The 20054-nt window shown below is 47.1% G+C and overlaps 6 protein-coding genes across 6 annotated transcripts; 4 read left to right on the top strand and 2 right to left on the bottom strand.

The window, feature by feature from the left end:
• Positions 1-866: 866 nt before the first annotated feature.
• On the bottom strand, positions 867-1211 carry TGAM01_v209917 (hypothetical protein; the record flags this gene model as incomplete). Its single annotated transcript, XM_024550669.1, has 1 exon — positions 867-1211. The coding sequence occupies one exon, from the start codon at positions 1209-1211 to the stop codon at positions 867-869; it is 345 nt and encodes a 114-aa protein (XP_024404580.1).
• Positions 1212-3500: 2289 nt separating this feature from the next.
• TGAM01_v209916 (lysophospholipase) lies at positions 3501-5580 on the top strand (the record flags this gene model as incomplete). Its single annotated transcript, XM_018808448.1, has 3 exons — positions 3501-3555; positions 3608-4165; positions 4238-5580. The coding sequence occupies 3 exons, from the start codon at positions 3501-3503 to the stop codon at positions 5578-5580; spliced, it is 1956 nt and encodes a 651-aa protein (XP_018658366.1).
• A 1193-nt stretch (positions 5581-6773) lies between these two features.
• Positions 6774-7235, top strand: TGAM01_v209915 (hypothetical protein; the record flags this gene model as incomplete). Its single annotated transcript, XM_018808449.1, has 1 exon — positions 6774-7235. One exon carries the CDS (start codon positions 6774-6776, stop codon positions 7233-7235), a length of 462 nt encoding a protein of 153 aa, XP_018658367.1.
• A 1692-nt stretch (positions 7236-8927) lies between these two features.
• TGAM01_v209914 (fungal specific transcription factor) lies at positions 8928-11049 on the bottom strand (the record flags this gene model as incomplete). The annotated part of the gene is made up of 3 exons (XM_024550668.1): positions 8928-10022; positions 10094-10570; positions 10624-11049. 3 exons carry the CDS (start codon positions 11047-11049, stop codon positions 8928-8930), a joined length of 1998 nt encoding a protein of 665 aa, XP_024404579.1.
• Positions 11050-12609: 1560 nt separating this feature from the next.
• TGAM01_v209913 (hypothetical protein) lies at positions 12610-15265 on the top strand (the record flags this gene model as incomplete). The annotated part of the gene is made up of 3 exons (XM_018808452.1): positions 12610-12918; positions 13070-15044; positions 15222-15265. The coding sequence occupies 3 exons, from the start codon at positions 12610-12612 to the stop codon at positions 15263-15265; spliced, it is 2328 nt and encodes a 775-aa protein (XP_018658370.1).
• A 3274-nt stretch (positions 15266-18539) lies between these two features.
• On the top strand, positions 18540-19901 carry TGAM01_v209912 (hypothetical protein; the record flags this gene model as incomplete). Its single annotated transcript, XM_018808453.1, has 4 exons — positions 18540-18754; positions 18916-19125; positions 19195-19381; positions 19443-19901. 4 exons carry the CDS (start codon positions 18540-18542, stop codon positions 19899-19901), a joined length of 1071 nt encoding a protein of 356 aa, XP_018658371.1.
• Between the last annotated feature and the right edge of the window lie 153 nt (positions 19902-20054).

The following is a 20054-nucleotide window of genomic DNA, read 5'->3' as shown; positions in this document are numbered from 1 at the left end:
GATGGGCGTTTTCCTAATGAGGCTTGACAGGAAAAGAAACATCGCCAAGAGGCTCCAGAAATTGGGAAGACCAAACCCTTACCCGAAAATCTGATTGAGGCAGGACTTCGTATAGACAGAGAAGAACTCGAGGAGCGTGAGTTCGACCGGTTGCTCTCCGCCTTGGACATATATTGGCCAACAAAACCCATAAGCGACGACTTTGAGGATCCAAAAGTTTATGCAAAGGAATTCGGCAAGTGCGTACGCGAAGTTGAGCAAACCCTTGAGCTTATGCGAAAGCGTGCAAAACACGATCAAGAGCAGCGTGCGAAGAAGGCCGATACTAGGTCTGCAGGACAGAAATTGAAGGATCTTTTCATATTTTCTACTGAAGAGAAGAAGGGGACCGATTAGATGAGGCGAGACAGATGGCAAATGAACATTATTCTTGACTTTCAAGTATATTCTCGTCCATCGTGACCATTTTCTCAAAGCACTGAAAGATCTGCCGAAAGCCATGGAGCAGAAGTCTTCATAGCCACTAGAACCATTGAAATCGGTGACAGCGATAGCAGTGTTACTGTTACTGCAGGTGATGGACGGAAATTCTCCTTTGACTTTGTGCAAGGGGCTGATGGGCTGAAATCTGTTGTACGGAACCATATCCACCCTGGTATACCTCCAATTGCGCTCTCCAAGTCAGCAGCATATCATATTATTTTGTCCCATGATAGGACATTTGCGACTGTCTCAGAGGCACGTACCTACCTCCATGATTCTATGGACATATTGGCCAACCCGAATGGCTATATTTTGACATAACCCATCGCTTTAGGGACAGAAGTGAGTCTTGTCACATCATTTTGCAAAGATGAGTATGTCACTCAGAAGGAAGTGTCAGCATCGATGAGTTTCGGGGTTATTATAAGGATTTCCACCCCATTACTCGCAAGATCATTAGCCGGAATGACCAGGAACTGGACTGGTGGCGGCACGTGCTCATGGAGGAGTGGGCAGGAAGCTGCAACTATCAGCCAGCTTCGAGCGCGAAGCCCATGAGATTCCAGGTCGGACAGGTCTTCAGGGAGGCTCCAAGCGTGCTTATAAAGGGCCTCCTCTTGTTCTCCGGCGGCGGCGAGGACACGGTCGCGCCATTTGTCGTGTATGCCAGGTGATGCCCGGGAGAAGCGTCCGGTTTGTGAAGCTGTATTCCGACTTTGGGTGGACATGTAAGGGCCGGATTGTGGGAGTTGAAGGCGGTGGGTGGTGTTTGGAAGGCCAGTAGGGGAAGTAATTCGGCGGACCGCCTGATGGGGAATTTATGTTGAAGTCGTGGACCAGAAACCTGCAAAGGCTATACTAAGAATCGCCACAGTTACGATGGGCTTTCACAACAGGATTAACTTCATAACATATCTTGATATTCGGCAAACCCAACTTGGCTCTCTCTCTGTCTCATCTCCGGGCTTCTTCCCCTCCATCGTCTCAACATCCAACTCTCTTTGCATTTGTTAATTTTTCACAGTTATTCCACCAAGGATGACACAAATTTGATGAATATTCCGCATCTTATGAATCTTAATATACAAAAGATGACTGGGATTATTTTACAAGGTACCTAGTCGACGTGTGTAGCTCAAATGGAGTACCCAAGTAATAAGCGTCTTCTTCCAATGCATCTGAACCGCTGCGCAGCTAAGGTAGAGTTGGCCGATGTCGATGCATTCTTTTTCAAATGGAAACACAAAGAGGTCTTTTGAGTTTTGGATTTACAGAACTCGACAGTCGAGAGATATTCTTATTCATTGTATAAGGCAGCCTCGCTTCATTATATGTGGGTATTGTGACAGAATATAGCTTCACGTAGTGCGAGTACTAGTACATACGACCATAGGTAGGGGAAAACTCGGGGTCCCGTCTGCTCCCCCATAGATAAGCCCCTAACCGGCAGATTAGTAGTTGAGTGGGTGACCATCAGCGAACACCGGCTGTTGTATGTTTTTGCTTTTTTGCTCTTCAAGTTGTAGAGAGTCGAGATGATTGTGATATAAACGCCGTTGGTAGGCAAAACCATCACATACGACCATATCCATTGGAATATACGGGATCCCGTCCGCTCTCCCAGAGTCAAGCCAATGAGAGGCAGATTAGTAGTTGAGTGGGTGACCATCAGTGAACACCGGCTGTTGTATGTTTTTTGTTTCTTTTGTCTCTATTCCTGGTGTTACACGTTTTATTAGATGTATGTGAAAAGTGCTGTCTATCTCCCTCTTGGAATCAAGCTAGAGTCCAAAAGCCTTGAAGAAGTTTTTTGCTTTTTCGGGTATGTTGATATATCAGGGTGATGGTGTAACATATAGTGGAATGAACCTTTATTACACTCATATTTGTGCTTGTCGGTTGCTAATACGGCCATTTGTCTGAGGGACAACTGTGCCTATGCCTGAGTTTTCACAGTAACTAGTGATGATGTATTGGAGAAAATGGCTAAATATGGGCTTTATAGCAGCCAATGGAAAGTCTATTTAAGGTATCCAATCACTAATGAAGAAGGATGAGCCCGGCGCCACCGCTGAAGCCAAAATCAGCAGCTTGCTCATCTACATATCGGCAAGGCGTCAAAGATCAATTGAAAGCAATTGACATTGTTTGTGTATATGACCATGATCATTGTCAATGCCTGTACGTCAGCATCACAAGGTACCTAATTCGCAACTCGAGTTACCCGAGGTTTCTCTTCGAACTAGTTTATAAAAAGGGCTATAAGATTTGCACTTCGATGCTGGACCTGGACTGGCCGCGCAATTAATCTGTGGCGCATGACAATTAGGATGCTGGAAGCGTGGATCGACAACCCGAAAGATCCGAAATGGAGGACAGCGGAATGTGGCGCAGTATCATTATACTTTACTACTGACATACTGTCTCGGTGGTGCCATCTAATTTGCACTGAGATGTTTTGCAGTGAATTGAAGTTGGAAGATGTTATAGAAGCTCATGTTTTGCGGTCTATGCAAAGACAATAGTAGTCAATACTTTCCATCTGTAAGAGTTTAAACTGTTTCTATCCGGTGAGATTAGCTGCGGCTGAAACTTCACTTACTCATAGACGTTTATTTTCACAATATACAGTAAGCTGATGTCGATGACGAGATTCTTACACTGTTGGGGTAGACCTCAATGAGCTCTAGACGCGGAGCTGAAATTGTGGCTGCTAGGCTAATATACCTTAAATAGAATGCTGTCTGTTATAATGAACCACAGCGCCATCTTATTCTTTTTGAAGAGGCAAGGTTTAATTAATCGCTGCTGCAGAGTCAATTGCAGTTGACATTTTGGCTAAACTCGGGATCAGCGTTGATGATGAGTTGGGTGTAAGCCAAAGCTACGTCAACTATCGGTCAGCTAATCAACAGTTGCAACCTGGATTCTCGATAAACGATATCTTTCTTAACTTTCGTATAAAAAAGATCTCATATTTGAACTCTTTTGATCCCTTGAAATAGCACTCTTCGAAAATGATTCGCTTCTATCACGCTCTGTTCAGCCTCTCTGCATATTTCTTAATTCTTGGTGCGCAAATACCTGAATAGCACTGGGACCAGGCTAATTCACTACAACACAGCTTCATATCTTTCGCCCGGCGTTTCAGCATATTTAATTCCGGAAGAAAGAGCTGCGCCGGTTGCTCCCGATGGCTATACTCCAGCCCGCGTTGATTGCCCGGCTAACACGCCAAGAGTCCGCAGAGCAACGGGTTTGTCGATTAATGAAACAGATTGGCTGCCTCAGCGCACAAACAATACTGTCTCGGCAATGAAAGATCTTCTCAGTCGTATCAATATTACCGGCATTGACACTGGCAGATACATCGACAACCTCACCAGTAATGGCGGCACGGGCCTTCCACGAGTTGCCATTGCTATTTCTGGAGGAGGCTATCGAGCGCTCATGAATGGCGCCGGTGCTCTCGCGGCATTTGACAACAGATCAACAGATGCGACACAGACCGGCCACCTCGGAGGTCTTTTGCAGTCAGCGACGTACCTTAGTGGCTTATCTGGCGGAAGCTGGCTCGTGGGCAGCCTTTACGTGCAGAACTTTACCTCGGTTGAGTCTATCGTGCTCTCTACCAGTGGATTTCTCAGTACTCTCTGGCGATTTGACCATTCCATCTTTGACGGTATGTTGTATAGTAGAATACATCGGATGTTGTCATCAAGGAGCTTGCTTTATAGCTTATGAACAATTTTAGGGCCCTCGGACCTCAATATCGTAAGGTATTATACTCAGCTCTTTGACGCTGTCAACGATAAAAAGAAGGCTGGCTTCAATACGTCAATTACCGACTATTGGGGCAGAGCCTTATCCTATCAGCTTGTTGATCCTTCCGATGGAGGGCCTGGTATGACTCTTCAACTAGAACCCATGAAACACGCTGACTATTCCAAAGCGGTTACGTTTTCATCCATCGCAAACGACACAGAGTTTCGAACAGCTCAAGCCCCTATGCCTTTAATTGTGGCTGTCGAAAGAACCTCAGGACAGGTGCAAATCGCTGCCAACTCAACGGTTTTTGAGTTTAACCCCTGGGAGATGGGATCGTACGACCCAGGCCTCGAGGCATTTGCGCCGCTTCAGTTCGTAGGCTCCAACTTTACTAACGGCACCATCCCCAGAAATGGAGAGTGTTTTGCTGGAGTTGATAACGCAGGCTTTGTCATGGGTACATCGTCTTCTTTGTTCAACCAGGCACTCTTGCAAATTGGACAGGTTCAAGGTGTACCAGACTTCTTGCTCAACGCCATCAATGATACACTAACAGACATTGGGGATGATAACAGAGATATCGCCGCCTGGCCAAATCCATTCTTTGGATACAATGCCAGTGTAAATGTGAACGCGAACGAGACACAGCTGACTCTTGTGGACGGTGGTGAAGACTTACAAAACATACCTCTACATCCCCTAATCCTACCTCAGCGAAGGGTTGACGTGATCTTTGCGGTTGACGGCTCTGCTGATACGGCAACGTTGTGGCCAAACGGCACGGCCATGGTGGCTACATTTAATAGATCGGAAGCCACAACCTCCTCAGCTGACGACAACCGCTTCCCAGATGTTCCGGATCAAAATACCTTTGTCAATCTGGGCTTAAATAACCGGCCTACCTTTTTCGGCTGCAGCAACCGCAGTTCGGGTCCTCTCATCGTTTACCTGCCCAATGCTCCGCTCTCGTTCCACTCCAACGTCTCAACGTTCGATTTGAAGTACACCATCGAGGAACGCAATCAGATCATCCAGAATGGATACAATATGGCGACCAGAGGCAATGGCTCGGTGGATGCAAACTGGCCGGCATGCGTCGGCTGCGCCATTTTGTCGCGAAGCTTCAATAGAACCAGGACAGCTGTTCCTGCAATATGCAGAGACTGCTTCACGCGATATTGCTGGAATGGTACAACAAACAACACTTTGCCTAATACGTATGAACCCGCGCAAATCCTGCAGGGTGCAACAGAGCAGTCGACTTCTTCGGCTGGTCGGGTGAGCGGGACGCTGTTGTTGGCTGTTATTGCGCTGCTACTGGCGATCTGAGATCCAAGTAACGTTGAAAATTGGGGGGATGCTGATGTGGGTATGAAATGTTGTCAGAATGGATACTTGCAGCACTCTTGCAGGAAGATGGGCTATTGGAATGCGAAATGCAATAATGGCACCCGTACCGTGATGCTTAATGTACAAGTAGTAATGGAAGCGGCGAGCCCGTCAATGATTTAGTGAGAAATACTGCAAGCAGAAACTTCAATGCGTGTTAAGCGACTTATGGGCTTACAATTGCTCCGTATGGGGCAAGATTTTGCTGGTGAGTGCGATCGGTTCGAGCAGAGTCCTCCAATAGAAGTCAGCGGGAGGCACTTGGATACACAAATGAGGCAAGTGGCCAAGACTCAAGTGCACTAAGAGGAACCAAGCCACGAAGACAATAATTATGAGACTGCTGAAGACAACGAACACGAATATGCGCAACTAAACTTTTGTTTTATACTGATATATACGGCAGCACGCAGCACAGTTAAGGCTGTTTTAACATTTTGCTTAGAGTTGCAAACAAGTTTACAAAACAAGCTTCAGTCGAGACAAACGCAAAAGCCCAATCCCTGCAGCATCGTCAGCTCACAACTCCACGAACGGCTAGTAAAACCATCTTGCCCTTGTCAGCGTGCACGGCCCATGCCGGGGAATTTTCTTTGTATCGACGGAAAAATAATTTCGCTTCGTATAACACCCTATGATTATGCTCCTCAAAGGCCCAAATAGGAAGCTTCAAGATCTTCCATGTCGGGCTTTAGAAGTAAGCTAATATCGTTAGGCGGCTGCTAGTTTTGGAAGCGTTGGCGAGTCCTCCAGCTGCCTTATCAGTCTTGCAGAACGAGGCGCTATATGCGGTCAAAGGGGGGGGATCGTATGGAGAAGCTGTTATGAATCGGAAGAGCCGCTGGCCGTCACCGAAATATTGGCAGAGCATACAGCAGGGGCAAGGATGAGTAAGTATTTACACGAGGTTTACGTACATGATGATGATGTATGAGCGCCGGGATAATTATTTACAACTGTTAGTGAGATTTTAGTTGATATTGAATGCTGAAAGCATCTGTAAATGGGCAATGATGGCGGATACGAGATATATATAAAGGTTGAGTAGTCCTCATCAACACCATAATGTATTGATCGTAGCAACAATTCTCTGAAACGCCCTACAATAAAACATTCTCATACACAACCTCAAAATGAAGTTCTCACTCTCCACCATCAGCCTTGCTCTGGCCGTCACTGCCTCTGCAGTGCCCATCGAAGAAGAGCAACACACCGAACGATCCACCATCACCGGCTCCGGCCCAGGCTCAATCTTCCAGTTCGGATCGGCCTCCAACTGCCGAACTATCTTCTGGAACTCAGGCGCCTGCGGCCTCAGCACATTCTTTCCCAACAAGGTCTCTGCCAGCATGCCCCTGATTGCGCTTCCTTCCCGCATCTTTGAGGCACATGGTTCCTCGGATCAGGAGAACCCGCTGTGTGCCAAGGTTATTACTATGACACACAAAGGCGTTACTCGACAGGCTGTCATTTCGGATGAGAACACCAGTGACGAGCAGTCTATTGATATGTGCTTGGACTTGTGGCAGGCGTTTGGTGGTCACGATGGCGATGGCACTCTTATTGAGAACATTTCTTGGTCTATTGCTGCGTAAAGATATGAACGAATGAATGAGTGGAACGGTGGCTGATGATTATGTACATATTCTCAAAATCGTCTGATAGCCTTTTACAGGCTGCATGTATATAAAGATACAGAGCAACTAAATAGATGTACATGCATACATGATTTATTGTCCAAGTACAGATTGAAAGCTAAGTGAACCCTGAGACGACTTATCGCCTCGTTCTACTATAATTCCACAGACCGTGTCAAGCTCCTACTTCCACGCGAGCATCTCGCTCTGAAGAATAACAAGCCAGGCATCTTCAGCCTCAGCCCACTTCTCCACGGCATCCAGCGTCTGTTGAATCTCATCTTCACTAATTCCTGCATCCACCCAGCTCTGGTAGAAAGGGTCTCCCTTTTGCAGTTGGCCTTTAGCACGCCAAAGCATTCGTTTTCGAGCCTCCGCTTCCGAGTGCACAGAAGCTCCAGCGCCAACTTGGACTTTGCCAGCGTCGGTGTCGAAGCCGGCTTTGCGCAAAAGATTGGGCATCATTGCCGACGTCGAATCTGTTTCAGACGCACCCTTTCGCGATGCCCGAAATTGGTTTGCTCCCCAGAGATGATCGAGATTAAGACTTTGTGGATAAAAATGGTGGTTCATGCCATCTCGCGTGGCCAAGATGCCGCCCGGCTTGAGGACACGCCGCATCTCAGTCAACGCTTTGAGGGGAGTGTTTGGCGCTGGCATATGTCCGATGACCTGAGAGGCAAAGACGACATCAAACGTGTTATCGGGATAGGCAAGCCCATCTACGACATTGCCCTCTTCGAAGACGACAGAGCCGGGTCCCTGAGTGGGAATGTTTGCTTCGGCCGCCAGTGTCTTTGCCTTCTGCAGCACATCTTTGGAGATATCAATGCCGACTATCGTGCCTTCGCTGGCATATTTAGCAAAGCTCGTAGTGATAGTGCCGGGCCCGCAGCCAACATCAAGAATATGGTGTGTCGGTTTAATGTAAGGCAGCAGGAAGGCGGCATCTGACTCAGCCTTGCGCCTGAGATGTGTTGCGATGGTGTAATCGGAGTGGCCCCGAGCGTAGTAACTTGGTAGATTGGTTTGCGCCATGTTTACGGTGTGCTTGGTGAGACATAAGATGCTTCAATATCCAGAGCAGTGAAGTGATGTTTCCTTCTATTTATTTGTAGCCGTCTGTGATGATAAACTCGGTGAGTCGGGTCTGTATTACTTGATTCTGTATTACTTGATGGGGCCATGATCTCAAGCAAAAACCGACTCTAACGTCTATTACCTGCTTAACCCCGAATTCCGTGATACTTGCACCATCAAGTCTTGTTGTGATTGCTCGGAGATCGGGTCCGTGTTTCCCAGTTTGGGTTAGTGGCCCGAAAGACCGCCGCTGCAACGGAACCGTTTCGGCCTCAGTTCCGGCGATTGGAAGCTGGATAACAGCCGTTGTGTCTCTGTTAATCCAGAGTGGAAGATAAATCTCTTCTATAAACTGTTTTGTCAGGGAGATCGTCGTAAATGTAACGGTGGGATGTCTATGGAGCAGGGCCACAAGCTTAATACGTGGCTTCGAAAAGCAACTGTATTATAATACCAGCCCGTATAGATCCCCGAATACAGTCCATTGTGTTGAGTGTAGAAGAGGAGTGATGGATTTGACGGCCAAAACTGCAATAAGATATCCCTCCGACGGAGTGGTATTTGAAGTCTTCATAGTTGGAGCAGATCATTCCAGTAAGTCCAGTCTAGAGATTCGTCGTGCATCAGATCGCCCATAAGCCCAGTTTGCAGATTTTCCGTATCCGATGCTGGCTCTTGCGAATCATCGACAGCATTACTTACTGTCTGCAGTCTTTCGATAAATTTGGGCATGATATCCTGTCTATGCTCCAGTGTCCGCCGGCGTGCCACCCATGCCTGTAGTATCAAATCCGCCAGCGCGGCGTAGAATCCATGCTCTCCCGGTGAGATTGCAAACTGTTCGTCGAACAATTCCTGTAGTAACGTCCACGCAGTGTCGACGAGGCAGCCACTCACACGTTGTCGCAGCTCACTGACCATGTATACCAGGGCATCAGCCGGGGTCGTGCATACCATGTGATCCACCAGCTTTATCGAAAAGCTTGTGTGGCGCACGTCATGATTCAACTCTAACAGCTTGACGCTGCTTTCGAAAACAAGGTCTTGGTCGGCTTGAGACATGTTTCTACCTCCTCCAGGTTGATGGCGAGGATGGAACATTGAGAAGCGCTGGTTGTGAACGGTAAGTCCGGCCAAGGCGATTGAGAGCTGGTGCAGTGGTATACTCGGGTCAAGGTAGGCAAGATACCTTTCCTGTAGCATTTGAGTTACGTTGCTAACCATTTCTCTTTTCACTGCCATGTTTTCAACACTCGTTGAGGCGGCTATCTGGGCTGCTCTTTCTCTTGGGTTGACATCACCAGAAAATCTAGAGGATTTCCGAACATAGTTCCAGAGGTCGCATTTCATCAAACAATAAACCATCTCTGTGGCGGCAGTATGCTGAACTGCAGGCGGCTTCTCCATCAGCGGATGCAAATCTGCATCGTTGACATTCATCGGGAGACGCACGTCGCCCAGGTCGTCAACAGTCGATAACAGCCCCATGCCCCGACGGGCGCGTGAGTTGAAGCCGCGAATACACCACCATAGACGTACTCGCATCTCCTGCTCAAAGAACGGCATGTTTGAGTCTTTTCCAGCATGATGCAATCCCAATTTGTGGGCAATACGCATAGCTAGCGCGGCTGCTGTGATTGAGAGCTCTGACTGTGGATCAATCATCTAGAAGCAAATGAGGATCAAAGATCAGAGTTTATTCTCGGCCTGGGCAATACGACGCGGATCAGACTTACAAGAACAAGAGTCAAAGCCTGCAAAACCTCGATGTCCCTCGTTGAGAGCAAATCAGTGCTAGATAAAGCTTGTAGCGCTCCTTTGCGGTATCGTTTCACAAGTACTTGTTTATCTTCTCCGAATAGATCGATACAGCTAGCAGGTTTCATCGAAGCTACAGCTAGAGCGTATACTGCAAACATGGTAGCCTCGAGCGGTTTTGCAGTCGACTTTGGAGCCCATACCGCCTCGAGAATCTTCTCTTGAAGAGTAGGCGCGTGAATAATTTTGATCAAAGGGTTGACGTTGTCCGCGAATATCTGCCAAAGCTTAAAAACGTGTTTCGGATCAGGGTGCAGTTCCAACTGCCCTCCAGTTGTAGAAATATGAGTAGGGATAAATAGAGACGGCTCGCCCAAGTCATTATCATCGTGGATGGACCTATTTTTTGCCTCCTCGTCTGGCGGTTTGAGTTGCAATACTGGCGGAGTTTTCAACTTGAAGAGCAGTTAGTAAGGACACAATGCTCAACTAGAAACAACATACGCACAGTTTCAGGCAACTCTGACCAAAGACGCGCCGTCACAGCCTGTTCATCGAGCAAACTGTCGGTGATATGGTTCAGGTTCGCCACGAATGGCGCCCGTGGAGATACCTCAGCCGTGGCTGCACTCTCAATGGAGTCGGATTGAGTCTGAGGGCTTTGGACAAGCCGCTCTTCCCACTGTGAGCTGATCCATGAGTTATCCAACGCTTCAAATGGAATTCTATTACTTTGAAGGATGGTTTCGAGTTCCTGAATCTTGGACAGGAGATCTCGCTGAGACACGCGCTTTCGGTATCTCTGAGACGGCACGGGGTCACGATAAATGCACGCGACTTGTGACTTGGAGCAGGTCGAGCACGGGCTCAGCTTGTCGCATTTGACTTTGCGCCTGGCACAGGTTACGCATGAATATCGGCTTTGAGGCGTCATCTTGGCTTCATGACGATGCGCCGCAGATGCTTCAAAGGACAACGGGCAGCAGCGTCACCGGCAGATCTCGGGACGTCATGCTCGAAATGGATATAGTTATCTTTCAAGGAGCTTGGTGACCGGAGAGATCTCTGCCATGGAAGATCAGAAATCGCTTTGAGACGTCATTCAGCATGAGGCCAATGTCAATCGAAGTATAGCCCGAATAATTAGGTGGTGAATATTGTGAGGACCTGGAAGATCGCGTGCTGAGGATCCTACAGGTAGGTACTGGCGCTAAAATGGCTGCCTGGGACGTGTCAGACACTGTGCCATCTGGCGCATGGAGCCTTGCTTGTGAAGTACATGCATCATATTTGCCGGACAATTAATAAGGTCACTTGGTAAAATATACTTATATCCATACTTTAGCTTAGGATGTTGAATTTGATAACACGCACTGTGCAATCAATACGTGCTTCCTGGAAGCTGTGTCTTCAGGCCAGCATCTAGAGATGAGTATAAACGAACGACTAGAGCAAATATAAAGAGGTATTGACGAGCATTGCAGTGGAATTAAATACGATCTAGTTGCCGGTCCACGTCCATTGGTGGAGCTGATTGAAACAGTAGCTTGCGATGTTTCTCAAAGAAACGAACTCATTGAACAAAAAGAATACAGGTCTTGAATATGACGGCCGGTATTGATTATTAGGCTCGGGCAAAGAAAAAAAGCTCAAGCGAAAAGTACATAGATGAACCAAGCAGCTGGCTTCAAAGTGGTCGATCTATGAAAAGCCCACTGTATGCACATATATATTGAGTACACGATGCTGTGATTAGCCGTGGTTCCTTGGTAATAGAGCCTGGATGCACTAAACAGCATGTCTTGCATGCTTTTTGGAGACATCTTGTTTTTTTTAAATGTGCTCGCTTCTTTTCGCTATGGCTGAGTACCTAGTCGTATCGATGAATCCTCGTTGGTACTCAGGTACTCCACAGAGAGGAGTGATATATCAATCCCAAGTATCAGCATGCCATCAAATGACTACCTACAGGTATCTACGATGGAGAGTAGAACACAGAAAACACATAAAATACCATAGACTAACAACAGCTTCTGTATAAGTTCTGCCTCATCGTCATATAGCCCGTCATAGGCCACAAATGTGGTCTCTCATTAGTACCAATATGGGATCATGTTTCGCTGAGACCACCTTCTGCCTCATTATAAAAATGCCTACGAGGCTTGTACAGATACTCTCTCGCAAAGTAGCTACATACTACGAGTAGGCAGATACAGTTCACCTCCTACATGGATCCTATCCACTTAAAGGCCACGCACTTCCAAAACCTTAAGTCTGCACACATAAATTTGCGGTTTTTACCTACGTCTTTTTTTCTTTTTTCCTTTTCTTTTTTGAATAAATACAATAAGCTTGTATTTGCATGCTGCTTCCTGCCAGCTTAAAGTATCCAAGCCAGTCGTTTAGATGAAAAGATAACTGGCAAGATAAACCAGCAAATCCTTCGTACCTAATTGTCTACCATTTAGATTCTTATAACAATCAAATCTCCATTATGGGTAACACAGTCGGCGCACCGGTTCCAGGACTTGATCCAGAGAGAAGAGAGGAGGGTGATAGGCCAAGAAACCAGGCGCCAGAGATCCACGACATACCACTGCGCAACCTACGACCAGTGAACAGAGGGGCCGTGCGAGTTCCTCGTTGCCTACATTACACGAGACAAGTCTGCAGCCGAGGAAATCGCTATCCCTTTCTACACGAAGGCGATGATCCTCAGCATCAAGCACCGCGGCCTCGTCCAAATTTACAGCAGCCTGACTTGGGCTGTCCTATAGAAGAGAATAATGTGCAAATACAAAGAGTGTGTCGGAATTTTTCGCAAGGTCGCTGTTATAGGGGAGCCCAATGTCGATTTTTGCATGACATGACTGCGGCTTCATTCGCCGATAATCAGGTGCGGCGGTCTATTATCGATTCCCTCAGTTACATTAATTTGCTAATGCTTAAGCTAGGATGATCAGTTCAATGGCAGCGATACGTATGAGCTTGGTGGCGCTTGGGTGAAATTTGACAGCGGTGCAACAGTATCTAAAGTGTCTCTTCCCTCCGACTACAAATATTCGACCATCAACATGGAAAATATGCCAGCAAATATTTCCAGATTATCTGTCATTAAATTGCTAGCCGCCGCGGTAACACCCACTCCGGTGGTCGAGTTACGTCTCTTCTCGCACTGGGAGCAAAAGACTTGCAGCGCATTAATCAGATCCAACGATGCTTCATTTATCGAGACAACTTGCAGCAAGCTAAACTCACTCGCTCCTTTTCCAAAGTTCAAGGCTTCCATCATGCCTATCAAATTTCCAGTCAGCCAAAGCCTGTGTCAAGTTGATTGTCGGAAAGTTCACTGTGCCTGGAATCGACCAACCCGAGAAGCAAATCTAATCTTTGGAGACAAGACAACTGCCCTCATCGCGCATAAGATCCTAAACGCAAGAGGATGCAATGTCCTTGCATCCAAAATTAGTATATCTCATACGGATAGTCAGAAAGACCAAAGGAAATGGATAATAAAGCTTGAGGGGTTGAGCGAGGCGACGAAAGAACAAGACATCATCAAGGCTATTCCAAAGTTTGATAGGCCTCATACTGTCCATCTCGGAGAACTGAGCTATGTCTCTGATCCAGGTCGCGACTCGGATACTGTCAAATCCATGCTGCTAGCACTTGGCCCTCTGGAACAGTGGAGTGTATCTTCTGATACCAATGGCAAGCGCTTCAACGCATATGCCACTTTTCTCCACGAATCATCCGCAAGAGACGCCGTAACCGTCCTAAAAGACCAATCGATGTTGTTTAACGAGACGGCAAAGGTCTCGGTGGCACTTGTTGCATCTGCCAGCTTCACAATACAAGTTAAGATTTACGATATCTTAAGTCCACGAATCGATAAACACAAAACAGTCTGGACGCGGCAGCATATTAGCGTTTCCATAATTCCGTCCAAGTACCAATTTCGCATGTTGACATTGGAAAGCGAAGACCACCAATTACTGGTGCAAGCTAAAACAGCGCTGGAGAAAGTAGTTAGCGGACAGATTGTTAGAGTGGATGGAAAAGATCTTCGATTCGGAAACTTTCAACGATACGGCACAGGACTTCAACAGATCAAGTTGATAGAGGACTCGTTCAAAGTAGTCATCATCCCTGATATACGCAGATCTCAGTTCCGAATTTTCGGTCAGGAAGAATGTCCACGGTCAACGTTGGAAGAGATTACGACAATGTTGCAGGACTGCACGCCTAAGGGCCATGCTATTGAGCTCAATGACGCTGATTTCCTCTGGGCATCAAAGAGCGGCTTTAGGCTTCTACAATCGCGGCTGGGTGAAGAAAAAGTGTCTTTCCGTATCTTTACGCCAAGAAACAAACGCATTTTCATCAGAGGATCAAAGAAAGACTATAATATTGCCATTGCAATCATCGCCAGCAAGCAGACCATGTCTGCCAACAAGGGCTCCAGCTCTGAGATTGAATGTCCGTCCTGCTTGTGCGAAGCCCTAGACCCGATCCGCATGTCTTGCGGGCACATCTATTGCAGCGACTGTTTGATCCAAATGTGTGAGGCGGAAAAGACGGCGACGAGGGAGTTTCGTATATGTTGCGTGAAAGCCATTAATGCCAGTGGAACAGAATGCCAAAGGTCATTTTCACTTTCGGAACTCCAAGAGCATCTTCCGGCTGAGGCGTTTGAGGCCGTCCTTGAGAAGTCTTTCGAGTCCTATGTCAGTCGCCATCTTGGTGATTTTGCATACTGCCAAACGCCCGACTGCGACCAAGTCTATCGAATTTCGCCTCCTGATGCTGGGCGCCCCAGAATATTTACATGCAAGAAATGTCTGGTGTCCGTTTGCACATATTGCCACAACTCTCATCCTAGAAAGCCGTGTGACAAGGCCAAAACAGTCGCCAAAACCATTCTTAGCGGTAAGACGAAAAAAGCTCTTGGTATTAAATCTTGCCCTAAATGCTCAATGTTGATGCAAAAAAGGGCAGGGTGTAACCATATGACTTGCAAATGCGGCGCACATGTTTGCTGGGTGTGTCTCATGTTTTTTGACCATGGTAGTGCGTGCTACATCCATATGAACGATGTGCATGGAGGAATTCATATGAACGATGTGCATGGTGGAATCTGGGATCCTTAACTCTACGGAATCTTTGAGCATTCTAAGCTGTTGTGACTAGAGAAGGAAGATAAAGGGGATAATAATGGAGCTTGTTGTTGTGAGAACTGATATCATTTTTCGCGGCGTATCATCTTTTAAGCAGATCCCCACACGTCAATTGAAGAAGCATGCAGGAACATACTGTAAATATAGAATTGAATAGCATCTCTTTAAAATTTTGTTCCCAGATTCCTGGTCTGTTGTCTCTCACACTTCGGGCTCCTGAAACCGGAGCTGGGAGACCCCGTTCGCTGAAGATGGAGAGCCCCGCGATCAATTGTTCACTGCCAGTTGGGAGCCACACTAGAGTATAATTAAGGGCGGTGGCAATGTTTTATATCGCGAGAATGCTATGGGGCAAAGAAAAAGAAAAGCACCAGCACCTGATTGTAAGATTCTTCAATTTGCTGTCTCACTAAAGGGGAGTTCGGCACTTGCGCAGCCTTCTTGGTCTGAGTATTGAGGACAAGTGCCGAAATACTAAGAGAATTACACAATCACCACTCCTATCCACGAGATAATCGCATGAAAGAGGGAAGTAGATCTTCTCGGTTATTTATTTCATGCAGACTACTCACTGATAGCGGCTGCTAGTGATCGCCATCGCTAAAGGATTGGGAAGTAAATAAGATATGCGGAGTAGACCTACAAGGAAGCGATATACTGTAACAATATGTGATAGATAGAGTGCGATTCCAAGTACAGTCCCCTTCAGGGCTATTTCCTGATCAAGCTTGGCTCAGTTGTTACACCAGAGCTGTCACATCAAGATTTGGTCATCGAGCCGTCTACTTGAGAGCTGTGACACGTTCTAATCGTTGAGACAGACAGACGTATCATCTGCATGCTTATTCCCGTCGATGCGGAGAAGAAGATGGACGTTCGAGAATGTGAGATGGATAATCACCCTTGTTACCATTTTTGCAATTGAGATTTTCGTTGCTACGGACAGGGGGCTTTAGCACCATGCAAGAAGTTCGCTTAGACTTCTCACGGAGGAGTAGCTTCTTGATCCATACCAACTCCCGACGTACTCTCGCTTATGTATCCTCTTTACAAGGAATTCTCAGAGAGAATAACTGCTATGTAGTAATTGGGTTTCGGTAATTGCTTTGCAGATAGTATTTGATCAAGTAGCTCCTTCAGTCATGTTTACGGAGTAGCAGATATTAAACAGCTTTGGACTGCATGCGCTTCGGCTACTGATTGAGGAGTACTGTACGTGGTTGATATACTGCCGCAAGAGTTTATCATCTCTGAGTGAAAGCACTTGATCCCACTTTCTTAGAAGAGATGTTCTCAATTTCACTACTGGGACCTGTCTTCAAGGGGGAGTTCTATCTAAGCACTCTGACAGCAAGTGTCGAGCAGAGCATGAACACATGCTTGTATATATGCGCCGCTACGGTCACCTAGAACCACCGAATGCCGCGCTTGAAAGGGAATCTCGGGGGATTTCAGGACCAAAATCCGGCATTCAGAATCAAAATCCGGCAGAAAAGACTTTTCGACAGGTCAACAGTTGTCGCTGGAGCCTAGGACAATACGGCGAGTCAATGGCAAAGCCCACTTACAGTCTCGTTGCGGCCGCCGACTTGCCCTGACTCGTGTAATTCGCTTACCTAGTGGCAAGCTTCTGGCTACCCCTCTCTGCGAGGTTGTCGCAAGTTAATCTGCCCGATCCTTAACAAAAGTCCATGAACGGATCTTTTATCCCGTCATGGAAAAGATCTTTCGCCGCGTGTTGAGAAGTCAAGGAAACGTTAACAGATGTTGTGTGGCGTAGGCGGCGTCAAACTTGTTCACTCTGGCGTGTGTCATGTATCGAGGAAGCCCCTTGATAGAGTGGAGCGACAGCTGTCTACGTTTCTGCTAGGGTTGGCCTAAGCAATGGGTGATGGGTCTGGCTCGGAGGACGAACTGGATGCGGCAACTTCCAGCTACCGGCTCTAAGGAACGGCCCAGCGGGCGGTCGACAACGGGAACCCACCATGGCTTGACCGTACTTGAGGAGATGGATGTCGTCCAGTAGTATTGGACAATTCATACCGGATACTCGATTTTGGAGAACGTTGCTATGCTCGCTCTTGGCTTCTTAGCTTAGCTGATGTTAACCTGCGCCAAATGGCAAGATCATTACTCTATCTTGAAGCAAGTAGCTTTTAAATATCTCGCGATACGATTCAGCACATCCAAGATAGCGGTTACGCTGCTCTAGGCTCCCGTTGGTTGACTTTGAAACTGCGGTGAATAACCCAGGTGCCCTCCAAATGCCGTTCGTAAAACCCTAATTAGCGTCACAGTCCAGATTTTGGAAACTATAGCCGACAAAAGTCGACGAGAACAAGAAATATGAAGTACATAGTAGCCTGATGGTGATACCAGTATCCTTAGCCTCTTCGCTACAACCCTACGTAAAGAAGCGAAGGTTGGAAACATGTCAAACGTAGGGCTGGAATACAGTGGCTACACAAGCGTCCTGCATTGCCGAGGCAGGTCGCCACAATCAACAGCTCTACGATCCATCAACAACGTGCTACAGACACCATTCTCCAGCTATTTCGTTTAGCGCCTCTCAGCTGCCAGGCCGAGGGGCGAGCATCCCTGCAATCCATGTGTTGATGCAAGCCCACCAGACGACTCAACCATCAAACATAGCTCTCAATGAGCTTCGTTCTGCCGACAAATAGAACTCTTACGAATTGTGTCTTCTAATTTCCGGCCGGTCTTCCCGATCTGATGGGTCTGTGGCAGATACGCACCTGTGGAGTTGGCCCCTAGTCCTACCACGTCTCAATTCGCACCTGTCATATTAGTCCTTGCATATTGTCTAGGTAAAGTATTCGTATTTATTCATGCAGACGCAATCCAAAGGATTTACCATGTGTCAGTGTGGGCGTCAGGGGCTCGACTACCGAAGCCACTTGCTACATAACACTAGCTGAGAAGATACAAGGAGCTTCACGATCGTCCCCAAATCAATCATTTAGGATGTCGCGTAACAGTTCCGTCCAAGAGAGAAAACACACAAACTCCGCAAGATGGGAGTCGACTAGTTCTAGCATCGGGCGCACTAGTCGCCCATACCCTCAGGGAACCCGCAAGTACTTGAAGCCAGCCCGCTGTTTAGCGAAAGCCTCTGTACATATACAAAGCCACCGGCCCTATGGGTCTCGCTTCTTCGAGTTTCTTTTGTTGTTTGATCTTTGATTTGGGCCTTTGACCGTACTGCTGTCTTGTTGGGAAGAGGAAGATGTCTTCCACGTCGGATATCCAAGTAGCCTCTGTGGCTGCCGGGTTCACCCTCGGCTTTGGGTTTCTGACGGTCTGGAAGGCAATCCAGCATACTATGAGAAACAGACGGCCATGGAAGAGTCCGTACATCTATATGATTTGGGGAGAGATTATTGCCAACCTCTGTCTTGGCCTTATCGGATGGTTCTTTCTTGATGGCCAACTGGGTCCAGAGTAAGTGCAGAACACATCCCATCATGATGGACAAGACGATCAAGGAGAGAGAAAGAGAAAAGGCGGAAGGTAATCGTGCATGGCGATACATATCACATATAAGAAGACGACCTGGTTTGGGTTGTACCAAAGGAGGGAGCTTGGCTAACAACGTGCTGCAGGGTGCCCGTCCTATTCTTTTTCATCTTTTTCTGGGTGTTCGAGATCCAGCTACTGATGCAAATCATCATCAATCGAATTGCAATTATCGCCGAAGACGAAAGCACGGTAGCAAAGTTGAAATGGGGCACAGCAGGCGTTATTACTTGCATCAACATAGCCGTCTTTTGTATCTGGATCCCGTCGCATACCAACCCTCCAGTTAGCGAATTGTAAGACTTAGATGGACCTCAATACTTTTGTTTTGATGTGATTATTACTTACACCATTTATCGCCTTAGATTTGTCCGCATTAACGACATTTGGGATCGCATCTCGAAGATTTTAATTTTAATTGTCGATGCTGGTCTCAACTACTATTTCCTACGCACTGTTAAAGAGCGCCTCGTTAAACAACACGGGCTCCGAAAATACGCTCCCCTGGTCACTTTCAATGCGAGGCTAATGGTAGTATCTATCCTCATGGATGTACGTTTGCGGCCTTGGCCATACCTACATATGGATTCGACAGCTAACAATAGTATGGTAGGCTATGCTTATCGGACTCATGTCATTGCCGAATCAAGATGTTTACATTCAATTCCATCCTGTTACGTACATGGTCAAATTGAACATTGAAATGACAATGGCAGACCTCATCATGAAACTTGCAAAAACCGAGAACTCAGATATGAGCATGCCATCCACCTCCCGCCACCGAACCGAGACTCGGGAGGAGGAGGAAGAAGAAGACACGAATGGGCAGCAAAACTACAAGATGCAGCCTGTACTAAGCACCAAGCCTGCAGGCGAGGAAGATTTTTCTTCCATCGACGACGACATGGGACAATTCGACGAATCTAAAGCTGCTAGCACGCGCGGAATTCTGGACGGAGGGATTCAAGTGGAAACTACCATCTCGTCGAGAATCTCTCGAAACTCCAGAGTTGGTGGAGGGCAGAATGATGGCTCAGATGACGAGCTTGCACTATCGTATCCTGTCCGGTGACTGGGCCAGGATGTTGGAGAGTATTGATTTGGCGGCCGTAATGAACTAGCTGCGCCGCATCGGCACAGCATTGAAGATACCCAAGGGGATAGTAAGCCCGAGTCTAGGTTTACTGATGATAGAAAGAAGAGGGGTCACTCAGTTGACTTGAAC

The sequence above is a fragment of the Trichoderma gamsii genome (genome assembly GCF_001481775.2).
Source record: "Trichoderma gamsii strain T6085 chromosome Unknown Scaffold_53.2, whole genome shotgun sequence".
Taxonomy (NCBI): domain Eukaryota; kingdom Fungi; phylum Ascomycota; class Sordariomycetes; order Hypocreales; family Hypocreaceae; genus Trichoderma; species Trichoderma gamsii.
The sequence above is the reverse complement of the archived record's forward strand: the minus strand, read 5'-3'. Positions and strand labels throughout refer to the sequence as shown.